At 40.4% G+C, this 17,348-nt stretch overlaps 1 protein-coding gene across 9 annotated transcripts in view; it reads right to left on the bottom strand.

Moving 5' to 3' along the window:
* Nucleotides 1–364: 364 nt before the first annotated feature.
* DOCK10 (dedicator of cytokinesis 10) overlaps nucleotides 365–17,348 on the bottom strand; it is a 289,535-nt gene continuing 272,551 nt past the window's right edge. For 6 of the 9 annotated variants that reach the window (XM_036858476.1, XM_036858473.1, XM_036858475.1 and 3 more), the window contains 7 exons: nucleotides 10,700–10,846; nucleotides 8,629–8,839; nucleotides 7,224–7,414; nucleotides 5,217–5,317; nucleotides 4,902–5,040; nucleotides 3,545–3,620; nucleotides 365–1,087 (listed from right to left, as the gene is read on the bottom strand). In XM_036858476.1, coding sequence (XP_036714371.1) covers nucleotides 1,035–1,087; nucleotides 3,545–3,620; nucleotides 4,902–5,040; nucleotides 5,217–5,317; nucleotides 7,224–7,414; nucleotides 8,629–8,839; nucleotides 10,700–10,846 — 918 coding nt within the window. In that variant the 3' untranslated portion in view covers nucleotides 365–1,034. The remainder of the gene's footprint in view (nucleotides 1,088–3,544; nucleotides 3,621–4,901; nucleotides 5,041–5,216; nucleotides 5,318–7,223; nucleotides 7,415–8,628; nucleotides 8,840–10,699; nucleotides 10,847–17,348) is intronic. The other 3 variants (XM_036858477.1, XM_036858474.1, XM_036858479.1) reach the window with 1 other exon arrangement.

A 17,348-nucleotide genomic window follows, 5' to 3' on the forward strand; every position in this document is an offset into this window, starting at 1 on the left:
TTTATAAAGCAGAAATAGACTTAGAGAACGAACTATGGTTACCTGCGGGGAGAAGGTTGGGGAGGAGGGATAGTTAGGGAGTTTGGGGTTGACAGGTACACACTGCTATATTTAAAATGGATAACCAACAAGGACCTACTGTATACCACAGGGAACTCTGCTTAATATTCTATAATAACCTAATTGGGAAAAGAATTTGAAAAAGAATAAAACAAAAACAAAACCCCCAAAAAGGAAACAAACCAAAAAACGTTGTGAGTAGGATTGCATTCAGCAGAGGGCCAGTCCCATGAACCACTTTTAGTAGCAACTTGCCCACTCTTCAAGAGGAAACCAAATGCAAAGTAACTGTATTTTTTATTTCTATTAACAACAAAAGGCTTCCATAATTTCACATCTCATTGCTTTTAAGAGCACATATATTACAAATAAAGAAACTCCACAAACTTTAAAGATTAGTATTTATCAACATTTTTGTACACATACACAAATATTTTAATATAATGGTATCTGAAATGTTATTCATATAATTTTAGCACTGTCATAAGTATTAACTAAAAAGTTTCTTAAATTTGGTAAAAACCATATATTTTACAATCTTCTATTTACATCTGAAATATGCTCAAATGTTAAAAAACATTCACTTTGACCTTTAAAATATGTGTATGAGGACTGGGTATTGAACATAATGTAACCGACAGCAAACTTACAGTTGGCTTTTGAGCTACACATTCATTGGAATTTCATAGCAAATATTCAGCTTGGCTTGGTCGACGCTGCTCAAAGAAAAAAAATATAAGAAATGTGCAAATCTGGAGGCTGGCAAAATTCTCAAGCTAGCGAGGTAAAAACAAAAAATATGAACACCATAAAAACTTCAAATAAATTAAATGTATCTTTCTCTTCCCCGAGGTTAGCTGCAAATTCAGAGAGTTCTCTTGGAGGCGTGTCTGACGTTGCAGACTCTCCCTCAAACTTCTGCACTGGGTGAGACAGAGACGGTGGGCAGAGAGAGAGCCGCCTTGCTAATTACTCTAGTGCAAGTTTGCTCCACTCCTCGCTTTGATGGGTCGTCCTGGTACGTAATCTTGGGACAGGACAAAACATATGTGACAAAACAAAATGATGACAGAGAAGTCTGTGTTAATATCTCCAAACACAAAATTAAACCCAGAATAGTGATTTTTTAAAATTCCCTACAGGAAATCTGCAAATGTTGAAAAATGCACTTATCAAAGCAGATCTGAAGAATTTTTTCCCCAGCCCATGTCTCAGCCATGTTGACCAGATTTAAAGTAGCTTTCCGATACTCTTCAACTATCAGATATATATTTTTAAATGTCTGAATGAACCTTATGAATGTGTTTGAGTAATTCTGGAATTTTATTTTATTTGCAAAGTTTGTAAACTGTATGGTCAAAATCTGCCCCCAAAGGGAAACAGCTGAAGCCTCATTTAAATGTTTGCGTTAATGGAACTATAATACAAGGAAAAAATATACCTTGACCTGATTTTACTTTTGAAAATCATGTTAATACGCCTAAATCATACTTTCCTGTCAGATCTGTTCAAATAATGATATGTGAACACAATAACAATCACAGAAACCCCAGGCACCTCTAAAATCTCTGTGCAGAAGAGACTTAATGAATATTTAAAATTCTTGGTTATGACAATTTTCCCACTAACTTCCTGCATTACCATGCTTTAGCTCTACTACTCTTCTGGGATGGAATGGTCGCTCTGTCCTCGCCAAGCACCTGGCATCCATGTGTCCTATACTACCAATAAGTTCTCCTTTTGATCAATGTCTCAAGTTCTGCTTAAATAAATTGGCAAACAATGTATCAAAAGAAATTCTAAAAGCAACATGCCTTTGGATCTCGCCTGCTTGGCACTGTAACAGAGTAGATGTGTTCCTTTCCCTGTATTTTATATTTGATATCCATTACCAGCGTTGACTTCACTATGCTGTCATCTTTCTAAATGTTGAAACAGACTCCAAATCAGTATCTTAACGCTTCATCCAATAGTTACATGTATTACTTTGGTCTCCATCAAAGGAGGCTTTTATGGATTTTGGCTGCATTCTGACTGCCTGTCAAGGTAATTACTGCCTGCCTGTCACTTTAGCAGCTGAAGCTGCTCCATCTCCATATCTCCATTTTACACACTAGCATCCACTTAATCCGGCTCCATCTCTCTCCTCATACCGAAGGTTCCTTCACTAAGTAGTGGCTTCAGTCTTAGCCTTTTAGCTAAGACTTTTCTGGACACTCTTGGAGTGAACTGCATAATCAATTCTATTTCTGTTTTTCTATTTCTATGTTTGTCTATCCATTCTAACTCTGTTTCTATGCTTTAAAAGTTTATGGTAGAATTTCTCTCTTCTACTGTTATTATACATGTACCTGTTTCCAGAATATGTGGATGAGTATCTAGGTATGTAAAGGTATTCATACATTAAAGATTATGGTTCATTCATGCATTACAGGATTATGCAAAAATTTGACTACCCTTCCCTCTGCTAGAGTTCAAACCCAATCATTATGGTCAAATGCTTTATTAAAAAATTGAGAAAAGAAGCAAACACATTTTTTTTTGTTATAAATCTGAACTGAGATAAATACCCAGTTTTTAAAAATACTTTGGACTTTAAGGACCCCTATCCTTTGCTAGCTATTTCTGACATTACAACCAACTCAAAACACTTATCAATGGTTGTCATGAAAATAGCTTATTTTGCTGTAGATGACTTAGAGTTTTGCTACGGTTAAGTTAAATTTATGATTGATAATCATCAATTAAATAGTTAATTTAGAATATCCTCTACAGAGTTAGAAGTTAGTATTTTGTCCTCATTTTAATCTAAGGTGGAAATGTGGAATGGCCACATAATAGAGTAAATCGTTTTTAAGGAAAACTTTTTTTTTTAGGATATCGTGAATGTTGTAGTCATTGTGCCATACATAAAACCCATGTGACAAATCCCCATAGAAACTCAGGACCAGGAGAAAGTTTGTCTTTCCTGCCAACACATCTATTTCTTTTACTAAATAACAGGACCTGGGTAATGCATAAGTTTCTTTTCTTTGCATCAGTTTCTAGAAAGCACAGAGTCAAATTTTGCTTCTCTTAGCAAAGGTTTTCTGGAAAAGAAATAATTTTTCTCTCCTCTTAATCACCTGGTCCTTGCCTTTGTACTGTTGTTTTAGCACTTTGAGGTATAATGAATCTTTGTTTTGGATCCAAAATCTTTGTTTTGGATCCAAATCTTTGTTTTGGATCCAAATGAGCTCAAATGTATTTCAGAAGTTGACAGAATATACATTTTCCTTTTAAAAGCTAAGTGGTTAACTTTAGCTTTTTCATTTTAGTAGGCTTCTTAATTTTCATATTGACCTACCTTGAAATGGAAATAAAGTTGTTCTAATTAAGTAAACATCTAGAGAACACTAGTCACTATGGAGGCGTCTGGGAAAAATGAAGAGGTAGACCAGAAGGCCACAAAGGACAGAGTAGACATAAGGAAAGAAAAACATACCACTTTTGCTTACAGTACTGAGGGAGATACTAGACACAGAGGAACAGAAGCTGTATAAACATGGACCGCGACAGAGCTGCCAGGAAAAAAAGAGAAAAGCATTTTTGCCCAAAGTTTCAAGGTCAGATGCAATTTACAGTTGGAAACAAGCATTTCTTTGCCACCTATTCCACCTTTCAGATCCACTGTTTGTTCTTTTTGTTTCACTCTCCGATTTATGATTTCCCCATGCTGTTAAGGCGTTGCTCCTGAGTATTTAATTCCCATTACCCCTGAAAAATTCCAAACCAATACTTCCACCAGGAATCCTATCCAGGGAGATTGTTTTCTTTGCAACATAAGTCAATTAACCATTTCTTTCTCTAACTGCTATGGAGAATTTAAAATGCGGGTAGAAGGAGATGGAAAAGAAGAAAAAGGAACATATGGGAAATGCAATTAGAATAAAAGATGCATATGACACATTTCATGTTTTGTTATAGTGCTAGGCCATTTAAGGAAAGGAAAGGGAACTGATATTTAGTGAATGGCTACTGTGCATGAAACACTACTGGGAGGTTAACTCAAGTTCTCCCCCTCAATTGTTCTGGAAAGAACACATCTAACTCCTTGAGGGGACCATGGGTGATGAGATGTCCAGGTAGAGTGTGAGGGTTCACGGATGCTGGGAAGTGGGTCAAAAAAAGCAGAACTTGGCTTTCGGTCGCTTGATTCTCAGTATCCCCAAAAGTACTGTGATTATTGAATGTCCACATTTTGTGCACAGTCTTACAGAACATACTGAATACATGTCAGAAATCATGGATGACTTGCTTGTGGGGTGGGGGGTTGACTTTTATCCCACTTCTGCATATTTTCCAGAGGCAGCCTTGACCATTAAAAGCCCAGGACCCTAGTCCTGGTGATCTTCCTGAGTATGATGCAGAGACCCCCTAGTGGCAGAACTGTGGAACTCCACATCCCAGCCTGGGGACTGTGAGGTCCTGAATCAGGGGTGCTGGGAGTGGCAGCAAACTCTAGCTGGAATGCCACCAATGTTCTTGGTGTCTAACAGGCATCATCTGTTCTAGAAAACCAACACACGTCGTTTGGATAAACATCTCTGAAAACTGTAGACAGCAACTGGGTTCTCATCTTCTTTTCCTACAGATTTTTCTCCAACCTGATCCCTCTCCTTTGAGACGGGGGATGTTGTGCATGGGGGAGAGAACAGGTCAGCGACATGGTGTTCATGAAAGTACAGGGATTTCAGCAGCAGGAAAACAAAAAGAGACTCTTTCGGGTCCTTCTGGCACTGGGGATAAAATGGGCACTTTCTATGAATGGACCGCTCGGGCTGCCCCAGGGAAAGCCTCACCTGCTCATTCATGATTGCTGAGAGTTCGCTGAGCATGTCCTTATAATGGGATCTCAGTTCCTCCTGGTACTCCAGCTGGTCCTCCTTGATGAGGCGCTCATTCACATCCAGGGCCTGCCCACACGCATCTGCAAATTGCCTTTAGTGACAGCGATAAGCAAATTAACAGCCAGAGAAAGCGGCAACTCAAAGTCAGGCTGCTGATACACTCAGCCGCTGAGAAGAGGGTCGGTCAGGTGGCTTCCTGGGGCATTCATTCATGACTCCCTGTCTGAAGGGATCCAAGGGAGAACAGCCCAACAAAGAAAATCTTACCTGAAGATTGCCTTCAAAAGCTTTACTTGGTTGTCAGGGTATTTCTTTGCGTTGGTTTCTTCAAGAAAAGCCCGTGCATAGGCCATTGGCCCGGCATTAACCTATTGGGGAGAAGAGAATTGGCTGAGGATGGTCCCACCTCCTCCATGGAGCCTTCTCCAAGGCTGGAAGGAGCACCCATCATGTGGCCCCTCAATTCTCTCACATTGCCTAGTAGTCTACTAATTTGTTACCTGTCTTATCTGCTGTCTCTCACCTGGTCAATGAGCTACTAAAAGGAGGCATCTAAATTCCACATTTCATTGCCATCCTTCCCCAACTTCAATCACGTGTGCACCGTGTCACATTTTGCCACACCCTCATTCTGCTAGCACTGTTATTTTCTTAATAACATTGAAAACTAGACTCACCTTGATTGACTTAAGTAAATTTAACATCTGTGAAATCAAATGTTTGCTGTGCTAGTTTTTTCCCTACAAACATTCAAGCAATCACATAGCTATTAATAAGAGACAGTCCACAGTGGTCGTGATCTAGGCATCGCCCTGGGAATCACTGCCTTATTGCATCTCCCTCGAAAGTCTGGCTGAGACTGTGGTCCAAAAGGGACTTTTTAGATTTGCTGAATGAAGGCACAGTGCCAAGTATCCACGCTCACAGGCATGCGTACGCTGTCATTAGTGAAGGAGTCTATATTCTTCAGGGCTTACAGTCTTTGCATGTGACTGTGGGGCTTGGAAGGAATAAGGTAAAAGAAGAAGGAAAGCCAGTGCTGTATCTGAGGCATCTTCAGATGGCTTTGCCTAGCAGGTATTGCCAGTGTGGTAGAGCGAGTACAGAAAGCTTTCCTTTGTTTCTCCAGATGCAACTCCACCCTCCTCTGCTCAGCTATGGGCTGAGGGAAGCTGTCCCGTTTGGAGTATAACAATGGTGCTTTTATCTTCTGGCTTTAAAAAATGTATTATTATTATTATTATTATTTTGAGTCAGCCATGGGGATACAGACAAGAGGTGGGCGGGGAAGAGGAGAAACAGGTCAGTATCAGGATCAACAGTACTAAGCTTTCCTTTTGCCTCAGGCTCCCGCATAGCTCTGTGTGGCACTGTTACTGGCTTGCCTTTGTTTAAAATTTTAATACTTGTTCAATATGGATTTTTGAAGTTATTTTTGATTTTTAAAAACATTGCATTAAAATACAATTTTATCTTGATTACTGAGTGTTTTGATGCTCCCTTAATTTTGTGCCCAAGGAAAATGCCTCACTCGCCTCACCCTAGTCTCAGTCTTGTCAGGGCTTATTTAGGTCCAGGGCTTCTTCCTTGCAATCCCCCAGCACAGACCATGTCTATCTGTCTGTCTGTCTATCATCAGCTGGCTCTCCCCGCTGTCTCTCTGCTTCCACTAACTCTTCTCTCCCCTGAGTCTTCAGGTCTGGGGAGGGTGACAGCCCCTCACTCTTACACCCTGGTGCCTGCCCTCTTTGGTTTTCCTAAATACTGCTTGTACTTTTTTCAAAGAGTCATTTGTTACGTTTTCTTCAGTCACCCACTGTGAGCAGGCCATCTGCTTTCCTCTCAAGACCCTGACAGTCAGATAAATACTGATGCACATTTTACGAACTAATAAACATTTTAAAAAGTTTTGTTTTTCAACAGTTTTATAAGGCTTTTCATGACAGAGACTTACAAGAGAGCCATGCTTACTCATTCACTAATTCTTTGTTAGAATTTAGAATATAGAACACAGTTTACGCAGAGCAGATGGGAAAGGATGGTTGAGGAAGAAGAAATTTTATTTCAGTTAAACCTAAGAAAGGCTTACCTCTACTTGTTTGGAACCATCAACGTGCATTCACAAGGAAACAAAATTTTAAAGACTCAGATAAAGGTGTTGAACGGTATCACAAACAGAAAAATGTCTCTTATACCCCTTGTCAAAAAATTTCAAGGGGCGTTTTGTACCAGGTTCCACTGGCCATGAGTATCTCAGCTCCGGCCGATGCTTACCTTCACGCTGACACTTCCTTGGAGTTTGAGCTGCAGTCTGATCATGTCCACTTCTTCCATCGTGCAAAGCTGATTAAGCTCGGAAACTTTCTTGGACATCTCATCAATCGCCACTTCAATGGGATTCAGTTCTGTGCTCGACTGGCTGATGACCTGTATCCTCTTCTTCACGTAGGGGAACAAGTGACTCGCTGCACAAAAGCAATACAAGAGCATTTCAAGGTCGAGGGTTAGTGAAGAGTCAAGGGTTCTCTTGAAAGGACGATCCTGTGTCTTTTCTTTGCACACAGACCATTCCATCCTGCATGTTTTCTGTGTATGTGAGTTATTTTTTCTCCTATGTTCCACGCTCTCATATACCTCTTAGGAGCGCAGCTACTTTCCCCTGGCACGTTCTTCCATGCTTCACTAGCCAACATGTGCTCATTGCCAAGGCTGGACTAGACCTATAGAGTCTCTAAACACTGAAAAGATGATAGCTTCCACCACAACTTGTAATTCAAGTAAAAACTACCCTAAATCACAATCAAGAATGCTTCAATGGATACTGAATAGCATATATTATAATAGCTTTGTTCTAGGTTTTTTTTTTTTTTTTTTAATTATGAAAGTTCTGGAAAAGTTTACTGAAGGTGAATGTTTTCCCATAGTTTGGATATGGCTGCTACCCAGGTATCTACGGCAGAATCTAGGACTGCTCACCTTTGAAGATGGCTTGGGTCTCCTTCGTTTAGATGCCGGCGCTCATTTTTCCCCTCAGCCTGCCCTAAGTCCCCCTCTGCTGGGTTCCCATTTCATTTCTCATGCTGGCCTCACCTGAAATTCTTGCTTTACTTGGCTCTTTCTCCTACCAGATGGTGAGCGCCTTGAAGGCAAGAATTGTGTTTTATTTATTTGAATTGTCAGAACAATGCCCGACACCTACAGGCACTTATCGAATGTTTGTGGAATGAAAGGAAGACCAACTCATAGGACAGATCTAGATAGTACTGGAAGGGATGCTGGAGGAAAACCCTCTGCATTCATTTCACAGATGAGGAACCTGAATTCCACAGTGGTTTAGAATCTTGCCCCAAAGCACACAATTCCGAGAGTGGCTATCTCTGCAGTAACTGGGGGGTAGTTTCAGGGAGAGAGGAGAGGAAAGCTCAGAGCGCCTTTCCCAAGATACCAGGACCTTGACCACTGTACGGTCTAAAGGGAAGAGGTGGGTAAAGTGACCCTGTGATAGTTTCTGTTTTGGTTGACTTGTCAAGGGTCTCTGTCTTGAAAGAAAATAAAGAAATGTTCCTGGCAAACATTTCCAAATCAGCACATTTTGGGTACTTGTCTGCAAGATCGAAGGGTCTTGATTTCCGCGAATCCGGCCTAAGCTGGGAGCACGTGCTCGGGGACCAGCACCTACTTGTCAGGACCGTCCTCCGCTTGCACTGCTCCTCCACGCCACCGTGCTTCTTGCCTGACGGCGTGAAGGGCGTCTCAAAGACAAAGCGGTTGATGTTGTGGTGCGTTTCGAAGTCTGTCTTCCGGTCCTCTATTTCCTTTTCCTCAAAGAATGGCGTGACATAGGTCACCTGGATGTAGGCGTATTTGGGGTCCAAATCCTTGGGGTTTACCTGTTTCAACACATTATGGGCAGAGAAAGAGCGGTGAGCCGTGAAGTGCTCCTGAAAGAAAGGTGGGGAACCCTGTATCCCCCCAGCTTGGCGTCCTGAGCTGCCCCTCTCAGAGGAGAAAGGCCCATCACATCATGTGAGAGCTGGGTGAATGGAAAGCCCAGAGAGAGTAGCTGGCTGGACTGCGGTCAAGCAGCCAGACGGTGGCAGAGGCAGGAGGGAGCCAGCGCGCCGAGTAGCTGGGGCTCTTTGAAACATAAGTACTTGGCTATGACGTACTACTTAACCTTTTATTTTCTTTCTCTTCTGTACTGAATAGCTTCACCTTTGTCTTGAATCAAGCTTGTTGAGAGTGGAAATATATCTCTCTGTTCCTCTACGATTCAGTCGTGTACCTAGACTGGGACCATCGGCTGTGGGCTTGTAATGTGAAAGGAGGTTCCTGGTCTGTTTAGCAGATTAACTGATTACCTATCGCACGACTGCAAATATTTTTATTTTCGATTTCTCGAATTCCTTCTCTAATCTGCAATAAGTCATTTTATATAATTTTTAAAACTAACTCTGCTTTGGTGAATAGGCTTGACAAATAGCAAGGAAGGAAGGAAGACAGGCTTGGGGCCCCCCGAAGCCAGGCAATGGCTCTTGCTTTGCTTCAAGGTGGAAGAGAGAAGCCTCAGCCTCTTTCCTAATGATTCCTTGAAGAATTTTCAGACTGCTTCCAACTTTCTCCATCCGTTCACCCATCCACTGTTTATCCAGTTCCAGAGATTGGAGGAGGCTCATGAATTTATTTGTAATGCTGCAAATAATGGCACTGTAAGATGGGTACAACTAACCATTTTACGGATTAAAAAATGGAGACTCAGAGTGACCACCCAACTTCTCCAAGATGGATTGCCAGCTGATAAGTGGTAGCGTGGTGGAATGAAGACTCCAGTTGTTCTGACACCAAAATTGGCACTTCTCTCACTGCTAGGAATTGTTTCTACTTTTCATGTAGGAGGGCCACCATGACCGCGGTTCTAGCTCTGTCCCCCTTTATGGGGAAGGGGTTTGTACCTTTCAAGCTAAGAATGATGAACACATTTGAACAATTTCTGCCCAGATCCAACAAATCTAATCTCATGCCCAGACCCCTCCAAATACTAGCTTCGCAAAAGAGGAAAAGGAAAAAAAGACCTTTTTTTGGGCCTAACAGAGGTCAATACAGTTGGGTGCAAACCAGCTTTTCTAGCTCCACCTCTGCCACACTCTTCTATACAATCTGTGTTTCAAAGACCTGCCGTTCTCTAAACACACCTCCCCCTTGAATTCCTCCTGTCACTGCATGTGCTGGCTTTTTAGAATGCTTCCAGCAAACACCTTCTCACCCTACAATCCCCAGCTCAAGCATCACGCCCTCTGTGAAGCGTCGCCCAACCCAGAAGGAGCTGTTCAGGGAGCCCCCAGCCCCAAGCTTTCCCTGTATGACTTGGAGGAAAGCTCCTCCAGGAAGACCTTCATGACTGAATAAATACTTTTTTTGCTCTTTCCTCCCAGTCCACCACTGGGCCCAATCACTTTAACCCTTTGGTTGCTACTCAAATGCGAACAACCTACGGGAGCGATGGAGGGTTTAGTAAGTTGTTTCTAAGGTTACCTAAAAGTTACTAAAATAAACATGTACAAGGTTTTTGACACCTCCCCTTCCCCAATCACCAATCCATCAACCAATAAACAACCGAAACGCCCAAAATAGTTTAGGTAGTTTGCTTTGCATAGTCAGGCAGAAATTTAAAACATTAATGAATGTAGTTAAGAGAGAAAAAAAAATGAAGTTAGTTCTTTGCACTTGCGTGAATATTGATGTTCCCCTACCTTATTGGAGTCCTGGATTATCTTCACATTGTCTGCTCCGAATTTATCTGCGTAGAGCTTGAGCAGTCTTTGGGAAATCTCGGAGAGACCTGTCAGCTTAGGCTCTTTATAAATATACTCTTTACCTTCTTCTTCTTCAAAAAAACCCTATGGAAGACATACAGTGAACCGCCAAGTTTATTAGAGAACTCCAACTGCAAATAAGGAGCAAAACAAAAAACATTTACTTAAATATTATAGCCAGTAGTTTGGTTGTCATCCAAGCCACAGATTAGCACCCTATAAAATTCAAATTCAGAGAAAAATCAAGTGAAGGAAACAAAATATCATGTTAGAATCAGTCATTAATGTAAATACTGCCTAGTCAGGCCAAAGAGCCTCATGAAGCAACTTACACATATTTTTCTCTATTAGAAGAAATCATTGGTAATACCTGCTTGCATATATTTTAGGGGAAGAATGCCCTCATGTGGTAGCCTGGTGTAGAACATGAAGTCTGGAGTACTTTTTGGTATTTTTCAATGGTATTTTTCAAAGAGCAGTATCATTTTTAAGAAAGTCTTGGAAACCAGGATAGGAAATATTAATGCTATAAGGCAGGTAAAGGTACCTAAATGGGTTGATATGCATCCCACATCATCTTAGATGAAAAGCCATAACAGAAATTACGTGTGCTATGCTCGCAAGTACTGTTATTTTTAGTATTTCATCAGGGGTCTGATGCAACTTGGCTATGTGCAATTTCGTCCTTCAATTTACTTTACTAATAGATCCCTTACGTTCTTGCAAAGCTAGACCTTATAAGAGTGAAAGTAGTAAAGTAACCATGTTATCATTTTTATGTCATAGGAGCAAGTAGGTTTTAACCTCTGTTAATTTATTTATCTGGTTTGAAACAGGGGGAAGGGAAGATTCCATTGAGGATAATTGAGGCAATCTTTATAATTCCTTCTCATTGAAAAGACACAGAGGCATTTTTCCTTTGGAATATATGTGACCTCAGAATATTGGAGTAAGTCTGCAGTTTAAGAACCCAAGTGTCTCTGGTATCTTCTGACTGCAGAGTTTACTGTAAGGAAATGACTTCTGAGGGCTGAGTGAAGATACTGGAGGTCATAACAAAATCTTACCTATATATTTTTTTAAATCATTTTTGGCTATTTAAAAACTACTCATTATGTGTAAAAAAACATGGGTAAAATGTTCCAATGCTTTTTTTTTTTTTCATGGCTAACGTGAGGCAATCTAAGAATAATGATTAGAGCTCACATCTGTATGGTTCTTTATACTTGCAAAGCACTTTCATCCATGTAAGTCTGCCCATCATGAACAGTATACTTTGTATCATAATTGGGCTATAACTGAAGACAAGGAATAAGGCACATTCACCAGCACAGTTCTTGTTCAGCAGGTAATTGCTTGTTTCCTTGTGTTTCCCTAATCGACTTTGGGCTTTTTAAAGGCAGGAAAGTATCTTGTTCAGCACTGCATGTCCAGTGTTTAACATAGTGTCTGGTCTCTAGAGGGACATCACTGTACATTAGTTGAATGAATAAACAGATGAATAAGATAGCTCTCAGAGGGCTACATCTTAAAAGGATATATTTGTACCAAGTATAACTGGAAAAGATTCCATTGCTTTTAATACAAATGTTTTTATTGAACACATTTCTTTGAGAATGTTCAAGACCAACACAGCTGATTATGAGCACCTTGACTCCAAACTGCTAAAACAAGTGATGTATGATGCTAAAAGCATGAAAAGTCTCTCCTTATCATTCTTCTAGACTTCGTAGGGGTAGTGAGGTCTGGCCCTATCCCCACATGACTTCCAGCCTGCTAGGTTTTTTCTGTTGCTGTCTTTATGGAGTTTTGTCTGATTCAAGGTCAGAGGTTAGTGGCTCAAATTGACAGATTGACACAAAAGAGAACTAAGACTTCTGAGGCCATCAACCAGAATCCCCACAGGGCAATAGCTGAAGCAACACTTACAACTTCCATTTCAGCGAGAAAAATGTCTCCAATTTCCAGGAAAAGATTTTCTCATCATGGTGTGAAAACTAGCACAAAGATACTTTCACTGTGAATTTTTTCCCCTAACAAATTTCTGAATCCAGAGTTAGCAGAAGAGGAGTGGTGAGAGCAGTATTTTATTGTCATTACTGTGACTCTTGTGGCCTTGGTCATGACCTGTGACTTCTTTCATCCTTACTCCTTGGTCTGGAGGATGGGAAATAGTACAGACTTAGACTTAGGAGACCCTAAGGACAGTGTCCGGGACACAAAAGGCCATTGGTGAGTGTTAGCTATAATGAGGAGAATGGTAGTGGTGACAATAATAAAGGAAAGAACTGTCAGTAAAGCAATCTGAGTTCTGGCTAATATGCAGGGAAACAGCTTAACTGAGTTTTGAGTGCTTAAAAATACATACCTTTGGGTTCTCTTACTTGGGAACTACACTTTTCCTTATTGTAAAAGGACTATTGATGATTATTTTGATATTTTGGTAAGTGATTGATCAGAAAGAATCGTGATTAGAATTAATCAATTTATTTACAGAACATGGAGCTATAAACCTATTGAGACTATTTTATAAAATGAATAGAAAGGAGCTGGTGTAGCAGAATATAGTACTTAATCCCTTACAGGGATTGTGTAGGAGCTTTTGGAGCCAGAGGAATGGAGGCTCTGAAAATGGCTGGGATGTGAGCTTATCTTTTACCCAGGGTAATCAAAGCAAAGCCCAGTGAGGCACAGGACACTATCTTAAGGAAGTTTAATGCTCTGTCCGTGAAATAATTGATTTATAAATAGGGACACAAGGTGATGAAAACCTAGGGGCAGTTCCTCTTTTGCTTTTGCCCCAAAGTGATGAGAAGACTGCATTTCAAGGCAACAGGAAATGTGACTTCTGCATTTTCCATAGTTTGATTTTTTAAAAATGTCATTTTACAAGGCAACAAACGCCCTGATCTGCCATGGTTACGAAACAGCATGTATCCTAGTTAAACAAGGACTTTGAGTCAGTAGAGTTAACATGCATGGATTATGAAACTTTTAGGCAACAGATTATGATAAAAATGTACTTCAATGAACCGACAACGAAAATTATTGACTCCTTCCTAGATGTTTTTGCAGGTACTTCAGAATCTTGAAATAGCTCTGGATCATTATTGGGATGTCAAATATAAGTGCCCCTGCTATTATATTCCACCGATTCAACGTTCACAAAGGAATGCATCCAAAGAGGAATCTAATGTAGAAAAGATGGGTGAGAAAATCACAATAAGCTAAACGTTAAGAAAAGAAAAACTTCACAGATGCAGAGAAATGGTTTCATACAAATATGAACCCAAACATGAACCCAATTATTAGTGTACATATATATATGTGTGTATGTATGTATATCAGTGACTTTCATAGAGGAGGGGAGCCAGAAGGGTGTATCACACCCCAACATGGAGATGATGGCTGTACACAACACACAGGCACCTTCCCTCCCACCCCCAATCCCTTTTCTATCAAGATTCTGAGGTGCATCTATACCCATGTAGGCATGATTGAGAATCATGGAATTTACATCCTTTGATGAATAGAATAAAATTCTCCCAGGCTTTTCACTCAATTCATTCCAAGGCCACCTGATGTTTTAAGTTATTCAATGAGCATTCACTTGCTTGCTTTCATGCTAAATACCAGAGCCTAAGGATTTCATTGATTACAGTTGATGTTTGATCACTACTGGCGGTTCATTACTCTGGAAATGAATTCTTCAGGGACACTTGAGGGGGTGTTTTATATAGGCTGCTCTGTGTAAAATTTCCACAGTCAGTGATGCCAGGTGTTGCATTAGAAAATTCATGCTATGCAAGACTTGCGTTTTTATTAAACTTCTCGCCACAAAAGAACAGTTTTCAACTTGTTTTCCAGGGTCTGGCTCATTGCAGACATAATATTAACTACCCTAGTCAGTACCATAAAGTGAAAATACTAGTCCACGGGGGACACTAAAATATTTACACAAAGGCCTTTGTGGAGGCAAAGAGCCGACCGCATGTTATAGTCCTATAATCTTCGGAATATGATTGTGAGACATCAACTTGGATATTAAAAGGTGAATTTTACAGGGACATAAGGTACCATCATGAAAAAAAAATCATTTCTGACCATGGAGCTTATGCTAATGAAATAGTCAAGATTTTCTCAGATCTTTAGAACCTTCATTCTGCACACATCTGGGGGGATGTGCAAATCTATTTGCTATTTCTTTATCATCAAATATAAAGTGATGTGCGCTGTCTGCTCCCATTGACTACAATAGTTCACCCTCTCCGTTTGGTGTCTTGGGACAGGTGGTTGAATATCATCTGAACAATGATGACAGGCTCTAAATGGCTGTTTATCAGAATGACCTCCATTAGTTCTCCTTGTTCAAAGGCAGCTGGGGTTTGAGTTTACAGAGTACCCTGCTTAGGCATGTCCTCAGGTCTGCAGATTTAACAAGACACTTTGCCTTTTAAGCTCAGGTTGGACTTTTAAATAAAAGACAATTGAGAATACTGGCAGCATTAAAAACAAAAAGTCAGGTGCACAGTCAACACACTTAATTGAGGAATCTGCAAAAAGAACAAAGTTAGGTCATTTGAAAGTAGCTCTCCCCCATCCTTCCCCATTGCCCACCTCCCCCATTCTATTTAATAGAGGGGTTTCCAAGTATTCTTTTAGTAGGTGAGTTAAGGACACATGACCCAAAATTTACAAATTAAAGTAGAAAATACTGATACAGTATGGATGGGGGAAAGGGATTTTAAAGAATTACAAAAAAGTATGTATTGGTCAGAGAAGCAGAGCTGACTGTGGACAATGTATGGATATTGAAAGAATTTGCTTTTCCAGCTTACTCAGCAATAATTACATTGACCCACATGAAGTTGCCATCTTTGTAAGTAAAAAAAAAAGGTTGATTATGGGCAATTTCATATGGTTCAAAATAACACAGAGAAAATTCTGTGTCACAGAGCTCTAGGTCTTGTCATGTTATTGCCCCTCAGCTCGTCCTCTAAAATTCTTACATGGCTTCTTTTTGCATCTCAGGAGACTTAACCTGATTTACAGGGTAAAGGTTTAATTCACTGTTCATCATTTATGTTGGGAATTAATACCATCACTTTAGAGAATGCTCAGAGCTCACCACCAAAGAGAGAGGGCCCCGTTTCTCCACGATACTCATTTGGCAAAGGGTAGGGTCCTTTCAGGACGCCGGGAAGGTGCCCACCAATGGCCACCACTATAACTTTTGAGATTCTGCCCACCATACTCTTCTTAATCAGCTGTAACTCTGGTGGCCTGAACTGAGCAGGCAAATTCCAATACTGAGTCTACTATCCATATATTTCAAATATGTGGTGCCCATATTTATCTGTGTGTGTGTGTGTGTGTGTGTGTGTGTGTGTGTATGTAGGTTTTCAGACTACACTGACCTTTGTGCAGAAAGATATTATATATGAAAAATAAAGGATACATTTTTGTAATTCAGATAAATGGAATAAACACAATTTAGTCCCAGAAATGCAGGATGACTCCAAAATGAATGGAAACAGGATTATCTCACCTATCTCAAATGTTCATTTGCACAAAAAAGTTAAGGTTCAGTAAAACCATAGGGAGGGAAATGTGAGGCTTATTAGAGCATGCAAGTGGAGAGAGAGAACTTACCACAGCCTGGAACAATCAAGACCAAAAGAAGAAAAGAGTAAACATCTGCATTAAAATCTCATTGGAAAGGAGCACGATCGTTTTGTTTCCACCTGTTTAGTAACCAGTATCTTAGATGCTGGTTGGAGAAACCATCAGGTAGGCAATCTGCTTTTCACGACCAGACTATTAATGGCAATTCATCACTTTTTCATTAGAAAGATCGCCTGAAGCATTGTAAACGCAAATCTAGGTTTGCTGAACGTACGTCCTGTGAGCTACATCCATGCTGCTCAGTTAGCCTGTGGCCATTCCCAGGAAAGCCTTGCCTTTCCCTTACAATCCCTCAGCTCCCACATTCCCTTCCTGACGAGGTGTTCTGCCATTTTTCTTGCTAATGTTTCACTGAGGTCAAGAGTTATTTATTTTCTGTTTATCGCTGACTTGTAAGATACCATTTCCTTTTCTCTCTCCTCCTCTCCTGCAGATTCTCACATTTCTAACTCCCCAATATACACTATCACTTCAGACAGCTCAGATTCTTTTCCAGGGAACCCCCAAATGTGTAAATTTAGCTTCTTTTTGTAGACTGTCTCCACAGTCCTAATGCTCCTGTGCAGTGGGGGAAATCTGGGTTGGATTAATTCGTTTATGGTAAGTGGCTGCCCAGTGACATTTTCCTTTCCAGGGAGACAGCAGCTGTCTTTATTAATTCAGACATTAGTTTTTAAGCTGCCTTTGGTGATTAGAGGACAATATATATTTTCCAAAAGACTTCAATATATATTTTCCAAAAGACGTCAGCGGGAAGTGATCTAGAATGACCATGCTGGATTTGACACCTTTGTTTGCAGCCTTAAAAGATTCTGAGGAGAACAAGAAGCCATGTGAAACTGTGCCTTACATGAGGGGAGAAAAAAAAGGAAATGAGAGGGCTGAGAGTCATTACCACTGT

Source organism: Balaenoptera musculus, chromosome 7 (assembly GCF_009873245.2).
Source record: "Balaenoptera musculus isolate JJ_BM4_2016_0621 chromosome 7, mBalMus1.pri.v3, whole genome shotgun sequence".
NCBI lineage: Eukaryota > Metazoa > Chordata > Mammalia > Artiodactyla > Balaenopteridae > Balaenoptera > Balaenoptera musculus.